Source organism: Moschus berezovskii, chromosome 9, assembly GCF_049115385.1.
Source record: "Moschus berezovskii isolate FMDL1 chromosome 9, NW_MosBer_1.0, whole genome shotgun sequence".
In the NCBI taxonomy this organism is placed as follows: Eukaryota; Metazoa; Chordata; class Mammalia; order Artiodactyla; family Moschidae; genus Moschus; species Moschus berezovskii.
In genome coordinates this window covers 45811122-45826635 of record NC_142468.1, presented here as the reverse complement: position 1 = coordinate 45826635, position 15514 = coordinate 45811122, and the positions used below count along the sequence as shown (strand labels likewise).

Genomic DNA, 15514 nt, shown 5'->3' with positions numbered 1-15514 from the left:
ACTGAGTCTTTAAATCCTGTAAAGAATGTTGATATTTTTATCAGATTATCAACCCACTGGGGTTCAGGTTCTGGGAATTGTGATTCCTTGGTCAGCTCAGTTTTCAAAGCCTTTGTAATGCTCTTTGCTTCTGTCTTATGTGTGACACACAGTGGCCAATCTGAAACTTGGGTGGTGCTCAGTCCATAGTTTAGTCCTCAAAGTTTAAGTGTGCAGATTCATGCATGGGCTCAGGGGTGTGCCCAGAAGTTCATAAGCAAATTTAAGGGTCACTTTCCCGAGCTTTTTCCTCTCCATTATACCCCTGGTACCTTCCAGATCTCTGAGTATCCTTTCTTTTGTCCTCCAGACAGAAAGCTTGGGCTTTACTTAGCTCACTATGTGCTATACTTCCAGCAAATGTCCCCATCTGGGGTCAAGTGGTGGGAGGATAGAGCTAGAGGTGTCCACCCCCATCCTCTTGAGCTACAGTTCCTCCAACTGAAGAAGGTTCCCCTCTCTGTTCTAGTTTGCTGCCGGAGCCTGTTGCCACCACCATAGGACTGTTTGGGGCTTGCGCATAACAGAGTGAAGAAAAAGAAAGAAAAGGAGAAATAAGAAAAACAGAATTTCTACCCTCTCTCAGAGTATTAGGACACCCCTTTCAGCACCTCAAACCAAAACTGGAGGGTTCCTCCTAGAGCTCTTAGTTGACAGCAGTGCCCACTGCTGAATTTCAGGCTGCTTTGAGTTCAAACCAGTGAATAGCCAAGGGGAAGATTCTGGTAAACTCAGTATTAATTGGGAGATACTTCAAATTCTGGTCCTCTTTCCACACCACCTACTACTGTTTACTTTTCAAAGTCCTCAAATAGTTGTTCCAGGCATTCCATCCAGGGTTTATAACTGCATTCCGTGGGAGACACAAAATGGAGTGCTTATTCCATCTTACCAACCACTAGAACTCCCACTACAGATTTTTGAGTAGGAGGATTAAGATGCTCAAAATTTAGATTTAGAAAAACTGTGGCAGAATTGAATAGGATGGATTAGAAGGGATGAGATGGAAGGACCATTAAGAATCTACTGTAATAAGAGCTTAAACTAGTGGGACAAAACTGACAATGCAGAAAAACAGTATTGTGGGGGGAGCTTACCAGAGCAAGAGAAGTCATTTCACACTTATTACCTCCTTATGGAATACATTAACTCAGCATTATTGTCCCAGTGATATAACCCATGGGGAGTTGCTAATCTGGAAGGTCAGAGCTAGAACTGACCTTAGAGATCACCTAGCTCACTCAGTTTCTTAAACAGCTTCATTGATATATAATCTACATGCCATACAGTTCACTTGTTTAAAGTGTAGAGTTCAATGAAGTTTGGTATATTTACAGAATTATGCAGCCATCACCATAATGTAATTTTAGAAAAGCTTCATCACTCCGAAAAGAAACCTTAAACCGAGTATCAGCCACTTTTTTCCCCTACCCACATGCCACTGAGGAGTCCCCTCCTTCTCACCTCCATTCAGTTCAGTCGCTCAGTCATGTCCAACTCTTTGTGACCCTATGGACACCAGGCCTCCCTGTCCATCACCAACTCCTGGAGTTTACTCAAACGCATGTCCACTGAGTCAGTGATACCATCCAACCATCTCATCCTGTCGTCCCCTTCTCCTGCCTTCAATCTTTCCCAGCATCAGTGTCTTTTCCAAAGAGTCAGTTCTTTGCATCAGGTGGCCTTAATATGGGAGCTTCAGCATCAGTCCTTCCAGTGAACATTCAGGACTGATTTCCTTTAGGATGGACTGGTTGGATCTCCTTGCTGTCCAAGGGATTCTCAAGAGTCTTCTCCAACACCACAGTTCAAAAGCATCAATTCTTCAGTGCTCAGCTTTCTTTATGGTCCAACTCTCACATCCGTACATGACTATTGGAGAAACCATAGCTTTGACTACACAGACCTTTGCTGACAAAGTAATGTCTCTGCCTTTTAATAGGGTGTCTAGGTTCGTCATAGCTTCTCTTCCAAGGAACAAGTGTCTTTTAATTTCATGGCTGCAGTCACCATCTGCAGTGATTTTGGAGCCCAAGAGAATAAAGTCTGTCACTGTTTCCATTGTTTCCCCATCTATTTGCCATGAAGTGATGGGACCAGATGCCTTGATCTTATTTTTTGAATGTTGAGTTTTAAGCCAGCTTTTTCACTGTCCTCTTTCACTTTCATCAAGAGACTCTTTACTTCCTCTTCGCTTTCTGCCATAAGAGTGGTGTCATCTGCCTATCTAAGGTTATTGATGTTTCTCCCAGCAATCTTGATTCCAGCTTGTGCTTCATCCAGCCCCACATTTCACATGATGTACTCTGCATATAAGTTAAATAAGCAGGATGACGATATACAGCCTTGATGTACTCCTTTCCCAATTTTGAACCAGGCCATTGTTCCATATCCAGTTCTGTTGCTTCTTGACCTTTATACAGATTTCTCAGGAGGCAGGTAAGGTGATCTGGTACTCCCATTTCTTTAAAAATTTTCCACAGTTTGTTGTGATCCACACAGTCAAAGGCTTTAGTGTAGTCAATGAAGCAGCAGTAAATGTTTTTCTGGAATTCTCTTGCTTTTTCTTTGATCCAGTGGCAACATCAAATATATTTTCTTTCTCTACAGATTTGCCTGTTCTGGACATTTTTTAATAAATGAAATCATAAAATATGTTGTCTTTTGTGAATAGCTTCATTCGCTTAGTATGTTTTCATAGTTCACCCATGTAGTAGCAGGTGTCAGCATCTCACTTATTTTTATCGTTGAATAACATCTTATTGTACAGCTAGACCACAATTTATTTATCTATCCACCAACTGATGAACATTAGGGTTATTTTCATATTTTGACTATAACGATTAAAATGCTCCTATGAACATTTGTGTATGATTTTTTTGTGTGGACCTTTCAGTACGGAGTTGCTGGGTCAGATGGTAGTTCTGTGTTTAACATTTGGAGGAAATGCTTGTTTTCCTTAGCAGCTGTACTATTTACATTCTCACTACCAATGTGTGAGTGTTCTCAACACCCTGATTTACCAAGAGAGGTAAAGTAACTTTCCAGGCTCACAAAACAGATTGGTGAGATTAAAACCCATGCCTCTTAACTCATAAACCTATGATAATAAGTGACAGAAACTAGAATAGAAACCCCAGTGAACTTAGAAAACCTTCTACCAGTTGAAAATTTTCTGCTACTTTAGGAAAAGAGTTCAAGCAATTTTTATACCAGTGTAGGTCCCCTCTTCAAATATCATTATGGCTTTTTCCTTTAAGATATTTTCAAATCTATTTGGCTCAGAGGTTAAAGCATCTGCCTCTAATGCGGGAGACCCGGGTTCGATCCCTGGGTCGGGAAGATCCCCTGGAGAAGGAAATGGTAACCCACTCCAGTATTCTTGCCTGGAGAATCCCATGGACGGAGAAGCCTGGTAGGCTACAGTCCACGGGGTCGCAAAGAGTCGGACAGGACTGAGCGACGGAATGGAACGGAATAGATTATTTTATAAATTATTGTAGTCACTGTTCTTTGCTCAGATTTTCTCCAAAGTTTATTGCTGTTATGGCCGCTCACCCTAGACCATCATGATCCTTAGAATCATGGATCATGAGAGCTGATCATCTGGCCCAACTCCCTCTTATTACAAATGAAGAAGCTGCTGGACATGGTCCTAAGCATCTCAGTGAACACTGGTACCATGTTGGGACATGCCTGGGGACTCTACATCTTCCTCTAAAGTGTTCTAAATGATCACCCACTGTTCTCTGCTCCTCTGGCTTTTACTCCAGGTGCAACATCAGTTACTTAGAAGAATGGCTTAAAGATAAGAATTTACAGAACTTGGCCAAGGAAACTTTGGAGCCTCTCTCACAGGCAGCGTGGTTGCTTCAGGTCAAGAAGACCACCGACAGTGATGCCAAGGAGATCTACGAATGCTGTACCTCCCTGTCTGCTGTGCAGGTAATCAGGTTTGTTCAGTGTCTCCCTGATCTTCACCAGCAGATCATGTGACTGGCATCCCCTTTCCTGGTTTAGCTGGCATGGGGTGCATCTGCATCTCTCTGTGCTCTTTGGGGAGCATATCTCCATGGCCCACCCACTTATCTAACAAGCATTTATTAAATACTAACTCTAGACCTTGAAAACCTAAAAGCATGTTTGGCACATTCCCTGCCCACAAAACCACAGATGTGTGTGTCGGGAAGAGGATGTAGGAGTGCAGAAGGGGGCTGGAAATGGGGAATTGTCTCACAGTCATCTAATTATATGATGTCCTTGCTCCCATCTGTGCTCTTCTCTGCTTGTTTTCTCTTTTCTTGGGGAAAAAATAACACATGGTTCCTAGAGCCAAATTAGAGTATTAAAGAACCACTTGTGGTTCCCAACTGTTCCCAGACCACTGGAACCATCATTTCATGGACAGTTATCGTTTTCGTGGCCTTATACCATCTTATGCATTGTTTGCAGATCATAAAGATTCTTAATTCATACACACCTATAGATGACTTTGAAAAAAGAGTGACTCCATCCTTCGTTCGCAAAGTGCAGGTGAGATGCTTAAGATGTGCCTTTTAATTTTTAGTATGAGAAAGTGATATTTAATTACCACTATAGTAGTTCAGAATTAAAGTACATGTACCAAATATACAAAGGAGAGGCACACAGGAAAAGTAGCAGAAGTCTTCCCTGTCAAATTCCCCCCGTTTTCAGAACCCATTTTAGCCCTGGTGGAAAGGGACTGAAAACACCAAAACCATGACTCACAGTCTACATTCCTTCAGCATGTCTTGTTTCTCATCAGTCTTTGAGCATAGACAAAGGGACAGAGGCTGAATGGAAACAGAGAACCTATGTACTCATTTTTTCTTATTTTAATCCCTAAAGTTTCTTTCCCAGTGCCTTAGGGCAGCAGTTCTCCAAGTTTCATTCAAGAGTCTTTGGTGAGGTGGGGAGGAGTGGATCCTTGAAATAATTTCAGAGAATCTGCAAAGTCTTCCTTTTTCAAAATATATACCTGTGTGAGGCAGACTTTTCTTCACACACTTCAACCAGAATAGCAAATCACAACAGGTGAATGCAGAAGCAGATACAAGATTCCACCCATCATATTGAGTCAGTCATTAAAAAGATTTACAAAATTATAAAAAACAATACTACTTCTCAGTAATTTTTTTAAATTTTCTTTCAAATTTGAGTTATTTTTCAATAAAAATATGTTAACATGTCTTGGGCTTTTCTTGTTATTTTAATGAATTAATAAGTATTTTAAAATATTGTTTTATTACTAATATGATAAATATCCATAGCTCTAACCACATGCATGAAAGCTGTTTGGGGTCCTCAGTAATTTAAGATTTTAAAGGGGTCCTGAGACCAAAAAGTTTGCAAACCACTGAACTAAAAATAATTATGAATGCAATAAAAATTTAATACTGAGCTCCACTCATGACCTGAGAATTATGCCATGAGAATAGGTAAGAATAGAAATTAGATCAATTTACAGTCAGCCCATCCTGGGGGAAATTAACTTCTGAAGTGAAAAACAGCAAGTCAGTCTTCACGAGAGCTGGCCTGGAGGACCCAAATGGACCATTTCACCTTGTGCTGTGCTGTTGAAAAGCCCTTTTGTGTGTTATCTCACATGACTTTGAAAGGAGTTTTTCACTGTTGTGTTTTCCTTACTCATGACTTCCAGACAGCAACACAGCAGAGTGCACTAGTTTCCTTATTCATTTTTCCCCTGGTTCTCATTTCAGGCTCTCCTAAACAGCCGAGAGGATTCATCACACCTGATGTTAGACACCAAATACCTCTTTCAAGTCACGTTTCCTTTTACTCCCTCTCCACATGCTCTGGAAATGATCCAAATCCCCAGCAGTTTTAAGCTTGGCTTTCTCAATAGATTATAGCAGGAGAAAAAAGCATAAGTGCACTTTTCTTTCAAAAAGCTCAGTGAAGCTCAAGTAAGAGGGATGCGGCTTGCACCTGATTGGACCTGGAAATGCCTTGGAATGTGACTCAGTGAAGAAAATAAGAATCCTCCCAAATGGCCACCTCTCCTCTTGCTCATGTTGATGGTGCTGCCGCTGTCATCTTGGGAAAATTAACACACACCAGTTGAGGGTGGAAAGGCCACATCCACCGTTGGAATCTCAGCCAAATTTTACTAGAATTCCTTTAATACTCATATTTTCTGCCTGGTGCCTCTATCTTGTGACAAGGGTCCACCCAGTGGGAGTGAGACTCTCGGAACGCAGCTTATCCTGTTTTCTAAGGTTCGTGTGAACCCCAGATATTTATGAAACCACAAATGGGTTCCAGGATTGTCTTTCAAATAATCCCATTTGACCATGACCCATCAGAAATTCTCTCACCCTCACGCTTGCTTGATGAGGGTGGGGGTGCTTTACCAACTCTTTTTACTAAAGACACCTCTGCATTAAAAAATATTTATTTCAGGCCCCTCTAATTTTTAAGAGAATATTCAATCTGAAATAAATCATGAAGTATTTTTATGTAAATATTCATTTAAAACTAATGTATCATTCAAGTCTAACTCCCACATCGTTTATCATCTCCTTCAAAAGAGCATGTCGTTAAATTTTCTCTGCCAACATATTTGCCATAACTTTTCATTGTTTAATATCTTTCATACAATGACTTAAAAAAATAGTTTGAAAAGGCAACCTAAATGATTTTTTCTGTCTTATCAGCATTCAAATATGTTTTAAGATTTCCTCATAAAAATAACTGAAAAATTATGTCAATTCCTTCTTTTGAGAAATCTCCCAAGTTTTGTGGGAACTGACTATTCCTTGTTCCTCCAGGTTTCCTTATTTCTTCCTTTCAGAGCATAAAACATGACTTGATAAGCACTCCTAACCTGTGGGCTCAGTGCTGTTCCATACCTCCCCAAAGTCACAGGCCATGGCTGTGCTTCTGTACTATGGGCATATATCTTAGGAGTAGAAATACTACATGATGATGAATCAGTGTCACCCTTCCAATATGTAATAATGTCTTTTCATATCATAAATGATTTAACTTAGTTCACTCAGATATATTGTATATGAAGAAATGAGAAGTAGAACTTTGTAACATTTTAATCAATAAAATTACCACATGATCTGGGTCAAATTCTTTTATTTGCCAGGAGATTACATTTTTCCTAAGTGCACAAGACATGCTTTTCTTTAAGGGTCATATGTAAAGATGCTGGAAATGTTACAGATTCATAACACCTCATAAAACATACATAAAATTTTTTAGCGAGGAAGTAAATATGCCCTCTTCAGCTGTATCTCTGTGTAGCTCCCAGACTGTGCCAGCATTAGGGGCTCCTTGGCAGAGTTGGCTGGGTTTTGATTCACACGGATTGCCTTCTTCGCGCCCCTTCCAGGTCTCCCCTACACCACAAAGAGCCCATCACTTTTCTTTTCTGACTCCCATAACTCAAGCTTCCTGTCTGTTTTATAGCACCCATCATGGGCTATAGAACAGTAACATTGGCTGTTCCCTCCACTACCCTGTGAGCTCCTGGAGAAAAGGTCATCTCAATGCTAGCAAGTGGAACTTCAGGAGCAGAGTCCTACCGGAGGCAGAGAGGTTTGTAGGGGGTCAGTCTTGGGAAGGAGTAGATCTTATTAGAAGACAAGCGGACCTGCAGAGCCTGAAAAGCATACACATGGAGAAAGGGGCAGGGGAGCACTCACCGCACTGTCTTGATTCGTTCTACAAAGCCGAAGGTGGCAAAGGTGGCCAAAACCATGAAGTACTAATGGGTGAGGACTGTGAAAAGGCAGGAGCTGCTGCTAACCTTCAATAACAGGTAAATGTCGGGGTCACTCAGTGAAGCAGGGTGTCAATTCACAGGGGTCAAACCTGCCAAACTCTGCTTCCTGCAGAGAGCAGAGAACTGAGCTCTAAAAACTGGTCTGTGGGGTTTCTGAGGGAACCTGGCAGTGTGGATGGTCAGGAGGCCTAAGGGGTGAGTGAGTGATGCAACCTGCAGTGAGTGCCCCAGCTGTTAATACAGAGTTGGAGGTGAGAAGGAAGAAAGCTGCTGAGCTGTAAAGTCCAGATAAGGAGATTAGTTAGACGGATGCAGTTGCCTTAGCACCTTGAAGCTGCAGCTCTAACTTCTCCACATTCTGCTGATCGGTTCCAAGCGTTGACTCTCTGGGAGGTATGTATGTGTTAACATTAGAGTACTCAGGCTTCCTTAAATGCTCAGAAAAGTGTTCAGATGTGTGCATACCAAGTTGTTGACAGGGGTCTTTCTGGGCAGCAAGAGTATAGGTAAAGGACGTTATGGTAGTTAATCTGTATGTTCTAATTTTTCCACATGTATTTCTTCTGAGATAGGTGCTTTGTTTTAAGAATATATTTAGTATTAACATCAGAGGCAAATTAAGCATCTTTACAATTTAATCAGTTTTAAAAACTGACCTGCATAATACTTCACATGTCAACGTAAATCTTGGAGTGCAGCGTATGGAATAGAAAGAGGTTTCTAACACTAAACATTACACAGTTTTAATGCCTGTGAGACTCACCCATTCATTGCCATGTGTATCAGAAGTTTATTCTTTTTTATTAGATGAACATATCACAATTTATGTATCTATCTAAATTGATGGATATTTGGGTTTTTCCAGCTTGGGGCTATTATAAATAAAGCTATTATGACATTCATGGTTTTTTTTTTGAGGATGTAAGTATTCATTTCTGTTGAGTATATATCAAGGAGTGAAATATGTTTCGTGGCTTTAGTGGGTCCTGTCAATCAGTTTTCCAGTGTGGTTGTACCAGTTTATTCCCTCACCAGCTGAAGTGGTCCAGTTCTCTACATTCTCACCCACACTTCACGCCATCAGTCTTTTTATTCTTAGGTGTTCTGGTGGGTAAGTAGTGGATTCACAGTGTGTTTTAACTTGCATTTCATTGACACCTAATGATGTTGAGCATCTCTTTATCTGTTTATTGGCCATATGAATATCTGCATTTGTTAAGTGTCCAAGTTTTTGCCCACTTAAAAATAATCTGTACTGATATACAATTGCATACAACATAAAACTCACTATTTTATAGCATACATTTCAGTGGTTTTTAGTATATTCACAAGCAAATTACATTATCTATTTCTAGAAAATTTCCATCACCCCTAAAAAGAAACCCCATTCTCATTAAGCAGTCAACCCCCTACCTCCCACCAGTTGGCAACCTCTAATCCACTTTCTGTCTCTGTGCATTTACCTATCCTGGATGTCTTGTAGATATGGAATCATAATCTGTGGCCTTTTGCATCTGACTTATTTCACTTAGCGTAAAGTTTTCAAGGTTCACCCATGTTGTAGCACATCAGAACTTCATCCTTTTTTTAATTGCCAAATAAGAGTCTGCTGTATGAACAGACCGCATTTTCTTTATTCATTCCTCAGTTGATGGACATGTTAGTTGGCTTAAATGCTGCTACAGATATTCGTGTGTAAATTTTTATGTGCACATATGTATTTGATGGTCTTGGAATATGCCAAGGAGTAAATCTGCTTGGTCATTTGGTAGCAACTATGTTTACCTTCTTGAGTAACTGCCAAGGTGTTTTCCACAGAGGCAGCAACATTTTACATTCCCACCAGCAAAGTATGAGGGTAATTTTGCCCATTTTTAATTGGGTCAATGAAGCACAATTTTAAAAGTGAAAACTGGGGGACCCTATATATCCTACAGTAGGATGTTGGCTTATTAAACTGTGATCCTCCATCACTCCATAGTATGATTCATGGGGTCGCAAAGAGTCAGACACAACTGAGTGACTGAACTGAACTGAAATGAACTGAAAGCTACTACCAAAAAACAGATAGCTCTGTAAGCAGTAACAGAATAAGGTAAAAAAGCAAGTGGCTAACAGTTCCATTTATGTAACTAACAAAGCTTTATCTATGGCATCAGAAAACTCTGGAAGAATAGCCTCCAAATTCAGGGAATTGAGTGTAGGGCAGGTAATGGGAACTTTCACTTTTGACTTTCTATCCTTGGCACTGACTTTTAAAAAAATAATCATGGAGTAGTAGGCGACTTGGTAAAAAATTTTTGGAACTGTGTATTTAAGAGAAACATTTCAGAGAAATTTTGTGCTTGGCTTAGGGTTAGGTAACTCCTACTGCAGAGAAATCTCATGTCAGAATTTGTTAAAATAGGGTAAATTTTTATTTTTTTCTTGTCAAAGTGCCCACTGAAGCTTTTGCTCTAGCTGTGAAAAGTTCCCTCATCATACAAATGATTATTTTCAATAAGTACAATAGACTGTACTAAAATTAAATTTAGCCCATGTTATAAAAACTAAATGGAAAATACCAGGATGTAAAGAGTGCACACGAACAGTATGACCCCTGGTCCTAAAAACCTATTCCTGCATAGCTAAAATGTGAAATGGAGTCTCTCTGGGCAATGGGATTATGGGTGATTGTTTTCTTCCTTAAACCTTTCTGATTTTTCTAAATTTTCTACAATGAGCATATATAACATTTAGAGTTTTAAAATGCTATAATCTTCCAAGTTTACTTTGTCACTTGCTCATGTTCAACAAACCAGATTTAAATGCTAGCTATACAATATGATTTACGGTTGATACGACTCAAGACTTGTGGTCTCCATTTAAAAATCGGTGTTTTCCAAGATTATGCAATGACATGCGAAGATGAAAACACTATTAAGCAAAAAACTAAAGTTCAAAATTGTATATGGCATATAATTCCAATTTTTTTAATGCATACTCATAGATGCCTATGGAGATACTAGAATAAAACATAAAATGCTAACAGAGGTCAGTTACTTGTTAGGACAGGGCATGTAGATGACAGATTGTCCTTCTTCATGTCCTTCTATTTCCAATTATGTATAATGAACATGTACATCTCCTATAATGTGAAAAAAAATATAAAATTCAGTATGGGAAAAATCTCTATCCAGATTTGGAATATTGGCAATTTTTAAAATTTTTTATTGGAGTATAGCTAATTTATAATTTTGTGTCAGTTTCAAGTGTACAGCAAAGCAAATCAGTTATACACATACATATACTCACTCTTTCTTTAGATTCTTTCCCCTATAGATCATCACAGAGTACTGAGTTCCCTGTGCTATACAGTAGGTACTTATTCATTATCTATTTTATATATGGTAGTGTGTACATGTCAATCCCAATCTTCCAATGTATCCTTCCCTTCCATCCCCTGGTAACCATAAGTTTATTTTCTATATCCATGACTCTGCTTCTGTTTTATAAATAAGTTTGTCTGTTCCTTTAAAAAAAAAAAAGATTCCACATATAAGTGATACCATATGACATTTGTCTTTCTGTGTGGCAGTTTTTCTACTTCTCTCTTGGTGGGAGTCGATCTCCCATAATTCCTAGTCATCCTTCTGTTCCTTCTGCACTTGGTTCCTCGGGTTCCTCTCACCTTCCACTCCTGCAGCTAATACTCTGTCCAGAGCTTATTTCCTCTTCTCCAGTATTTGATAACAGTCTCCTAACCTAATTGATTTTCCTGCTGTACACTCTCTGACCTACTTGCAGAAGTGCAAATGCTGGAATAATCCACTTGAATGACGTCACTCCCTGCTGAAAACCCATGGCTCACCTTCCTAATGCTATTACTTGGAGTCCTGAGCACGACCTTGTGACTGGCCACCTTGGCAGGTTTGGGCAATGGCGGGGGGTGGGGGAGGCGGGGGCAGCATTATGAGGCCCCCACCAGAGGCCAGTCCCTGGCGGGCAGGCCCTTTCCCATTCTTTAACTCTTTTTGTGACAAAGCAGAACAGCTTGATGGTGCTGGCTCTGTGGTAAGGGTCGTGGACTTCCTCTGCATACAGATTCAGGCTCCATCACTGACCTTGCCCTTGTTAATCCCTCAGTATCTCCCTTGTGGTAACACAGATGTCCTGCTTCCCTCCCTGCGTGGCTGTGAGAGGTCAGGGCCAGCACTCTGCGGTGGTCAGTAGCTGATTCCCTTCAGATCCCTCGTCCTTAGGGGACCGTCTTCTACTCCTTTGTTTCTTAGTGACCTCAAGAACTCTGCAGCCACCTCTTGGCTGTGGGAGTCCACTTCAACTCGAGTTCCCTGGCCTCTCCCCAGCCCCATGGTGACCCCTGCATGGTAGACACCCCCCGACACCCGTGGTGTCCCCACTGCCACCTGCCCCACAAATGCATCCCTCTCAATTTGGACTCTGTTCAAACATTCAGGCTAGTGTCCCCAAAGCTCTTTATACTCAGGGGATTTCTTCTTTGAACCTTGACAGGGCCCACCCTTTGGAACAGGTATTAAATTGGTGTGGCTACGATGGCTGTCCCCTCCCAGCTTCACCCCCTGGTCCTCATTCTCCAACAGAGGCGCCCCGACCCCTCAGCCTTCCAACAGAAACCTAAGAGACATCCTAGACATCTCCCTCCCCGCTTCCCCAAACACCACCAAGTCCAGTTCCCTCTCCTTTGGAAGCATGGTCCAAACCCACCCCACAGCACTGCCTTAGTACAGGGTCTCATCCCGTCTAAACTGTGGCCATAGACTCCTCCCTGCTTTTTCCTCATCTCCAGCCTCATCCCCACTCCCCTCCTTTCCCCTGCGGCCACACTTCTGCTGTTGTAGCCACTCACAGGGCAGCAACACATCCATGGAGCACTCACTGTATTCCAGCCTTGAGCTAAATACTTCATGTGCTATCTCTCATAATTCCCCGGACACCCCCATGATGGCAGATTCTAAGATCCCCATTTGACCGATGAGCAAAGATGCAGAGAGGTGAAGTCACTTGCCCAAGTAGTGGGGCCAGGATTGGGTCAGCCAGAACCCTACCCTTTAGCACAAATGCTTGTTTCCTCAAGGTTGCCCCCCCTTTGGTGACTTGGGCCTGTCTGTTGACTTCTGGGTGGACAGGCAGTGACTCCTGGATCTGTGACTGGCAAATGTTTCATAAATGAGGTGTGTTCCTTACAGGGAACCAACACCATATTTACTTGGTTGGGGTCAGGCTCCAGGTTTTCTGACTCTTAATCTTTACTCCAAAAGTTCATCTGGAGGGGAGGAATATTTTTAAGTTTTAAATTACAGAATCCACTACAAGGGGCTTCCCTGGTGACTCAGTGGTAAAGAATCCACCTGGCAATGCAGGAGATGTGGGTTCGATCCCTGGGTTGGGAAGATCCCCTGGAGAAGCGAATGACAACCCACTCCAGTATTCTTGCCTGGGAAATCCCATGACAGAGGAGCCTGGCGGGCTACAGTCCATGGAGTCACAAAAGAGTTGACACGACCTACAGTCTAAACAACAACATTGTAAGGCCCCAGAGGATTAAAATACTGTACTGCAAAGATCAATTGTGTCCATGTCTGTTCAGAAAATCTATTGTCTGACACTTTCAGTTCAGTTCAGTCGCTCAATCATGTCCGACTCTTTGCGACCCGATGAATCACAGCACACGAGGCCTCACTGTCCATCACCAACTCCCAGACTTCACTCAAACGCATGTCCATTGAGTCGGTGATGCCATCCAGCCATCGCATTCTCTGTTGTCCCCTTCTCCTCCTGCCCCCAATCCCTCCCAGCATCAGAGCCTTTTCCAGTGAGTCAACTCTTCGCATGAGGTGGCCAAAGCATTGGAGTTTCAGCTTTAGCATCAGTCCTTCCAATGAACACCCAGGACAGATCTCCTTTAGAATGGACTGTTTGGATCTCCTTGCAGTCCAAGGGACTCTCAAGACTCTTCTCCAATACCACAGTTCAAAAGCATCAGTTCTTCAGTGATCAGCTTTCTTCACAGTCCAACTCTCACATCCATACATGACCACGGGAAAAACCATAGCCTTAACTAGACGGACCTTTGTTGGCAAAGTAATGTCTCTGCTTTTTAATATGCTATCTAGGCTGGTCATAACTTTCTTTCCAAAGAGTAAGCGTCTTTTAATTTCATGGCTGCAAATAGCATCCGCAGTGATTTGGGAGCCCAAAAAAATAAAGTCTGACACTGTTTCCACTGTTTTTCCATCTATTTCCCATGAAGTGATGGGACCAGATGCCATGATCTTAGTTTTCTGAATGTTGAGCTTCAAGCCAACTTTTCCACTCTCCTCTTTCACTTTCATCAAGAGGCTTTTGAGTTCCTCCACTTTCTGCCATAAGGGTGGTGTCATCTGCATATCTGAGGTTATTGATATTTCTCCCGGCAATCTTGATTCCAGCTTGTGCTTCTTCCAGCCCAGCATTTCTCATGATGTACACTTTCTTACTGATTAAATAAATGAGCTGGTGTTGACCCAGCATGTTGTAATAAATTGAAAGTTACAAATTAACTGCATAGACTTTATTTGCATGTACAGGTCTAAGCAACTACCATGATAACAGGAAGATAAGTTGATTTTTTTTTTGCCACACCTCATGGTATGCAGGATCCTAGTTCCCCAACCAGGAATCGAACCCAAGTCCCCTGCAGTGGAAGAGCAGAGCTTCAACCACTGGACCACCAAGGAAGTCCCAAGTTGAGGTTTTAAAAAGCTGTTTCCATTGACTTTTCTCATACATCAGCACATATCCCTTCCCCCTTTTCTATCTCTTTTTCTTTGTTTTTTAAAAAAAGTCAACAAAAACATGTATTGTGGAATTCCCTTGTGGTCCAGTGGTTAAGACTATGTGGTTCCAATGCAGGGGGTGAGGGTTTGATCCCTGGGTGGGGTATTAAGATCCCATATGCCACATGTATGGCCAAGAAAACAAGAAAGGAAGAAAAAAAAGAAAGAAAGAAAATAGAAGTTGCATGGGAGGGTGATGCATGCTTTGTCTAACAAGTCACTTTATCTAACTCTCTGCTCTCTGTTCTACTTTCAGCTCAAGAAGTTGATTTTACATCTATGCTAACTACTATGTTAATACAAAGTTTATTAAAATCTAATATAAAATTTCTTTTATGAACAAACAGTAGAAAGGAAAAAATTGCAGACCATTATAAAATATTTAAGACTGTTTCAAAATACTTTCAGTTGCTATGAAATGCCCAAGAAATCAGAGAAATAAGACTAAAGAGCTTGTTAAAGGTTGTTTCTTAATTTCTGAAACTTTTCTCATACACACACCTCCCTTTTTTTCTCTCCCTCTTTTCCAGCGTCAGCTGGCCTAGAATATGGATCAGACCTTTTTAGTTAACGTATTTGGCTCCTGTGACAGATGCTTCAAACAACGGGCTCTGAGACCAGTTTTCAAGAAATCTGAACAGCTCAACTACTGTTCACTATGTGCAGAAATTGTAAGTGCCACTTTTTAAAAAAAACATTTAAGCCATTACCTGTCTTTAAATAATGTCTAATGTGAGGGTCCTGTGACTGGTGGATTCCATAGAATCAGTGTACACACACGAACATTTGCATCACACCCAGGCTGAGTGAGACAGTACAGTGTGATGGCTTAGGAGGTGAGCTTTGGTGTCTGATGGCTTCA

At 41.3% G+C, this 15514-nt stretch overlaps 1 protein-coding gene across 1 annotated transcript in view; it reads left to right on the top strand.

Annotated features, from left to right (window-relative positions):
* MYO5C (myosin VC) overlaps positions 1 to 7643 on the top strand; it is a 131681-nt gene extending 124038 nt beyond the window's left edge. The window contains exons 39-41 of the mRNA XM_088839615.1: positions 3813 to 3984; positions 4492 to 4572; positions 5781 to 7643. Of these exons, the coding sequence (XP_088695741.1) occupies positions 3813 to 3984; positions 4492 to 4572; positions 5781 to 5933 (406 nt within the window). The 3' untranslated portion in view covers positions 5934 to 7643. The remainder of the gene's footprint in view (positions 1 to 3812; positions 3985 to 4491; positions 4573 to 5780) is intronic.
* The last annotated feature ends 7871 nt before the right edge of the window (positions 7644 to 15514 follow it).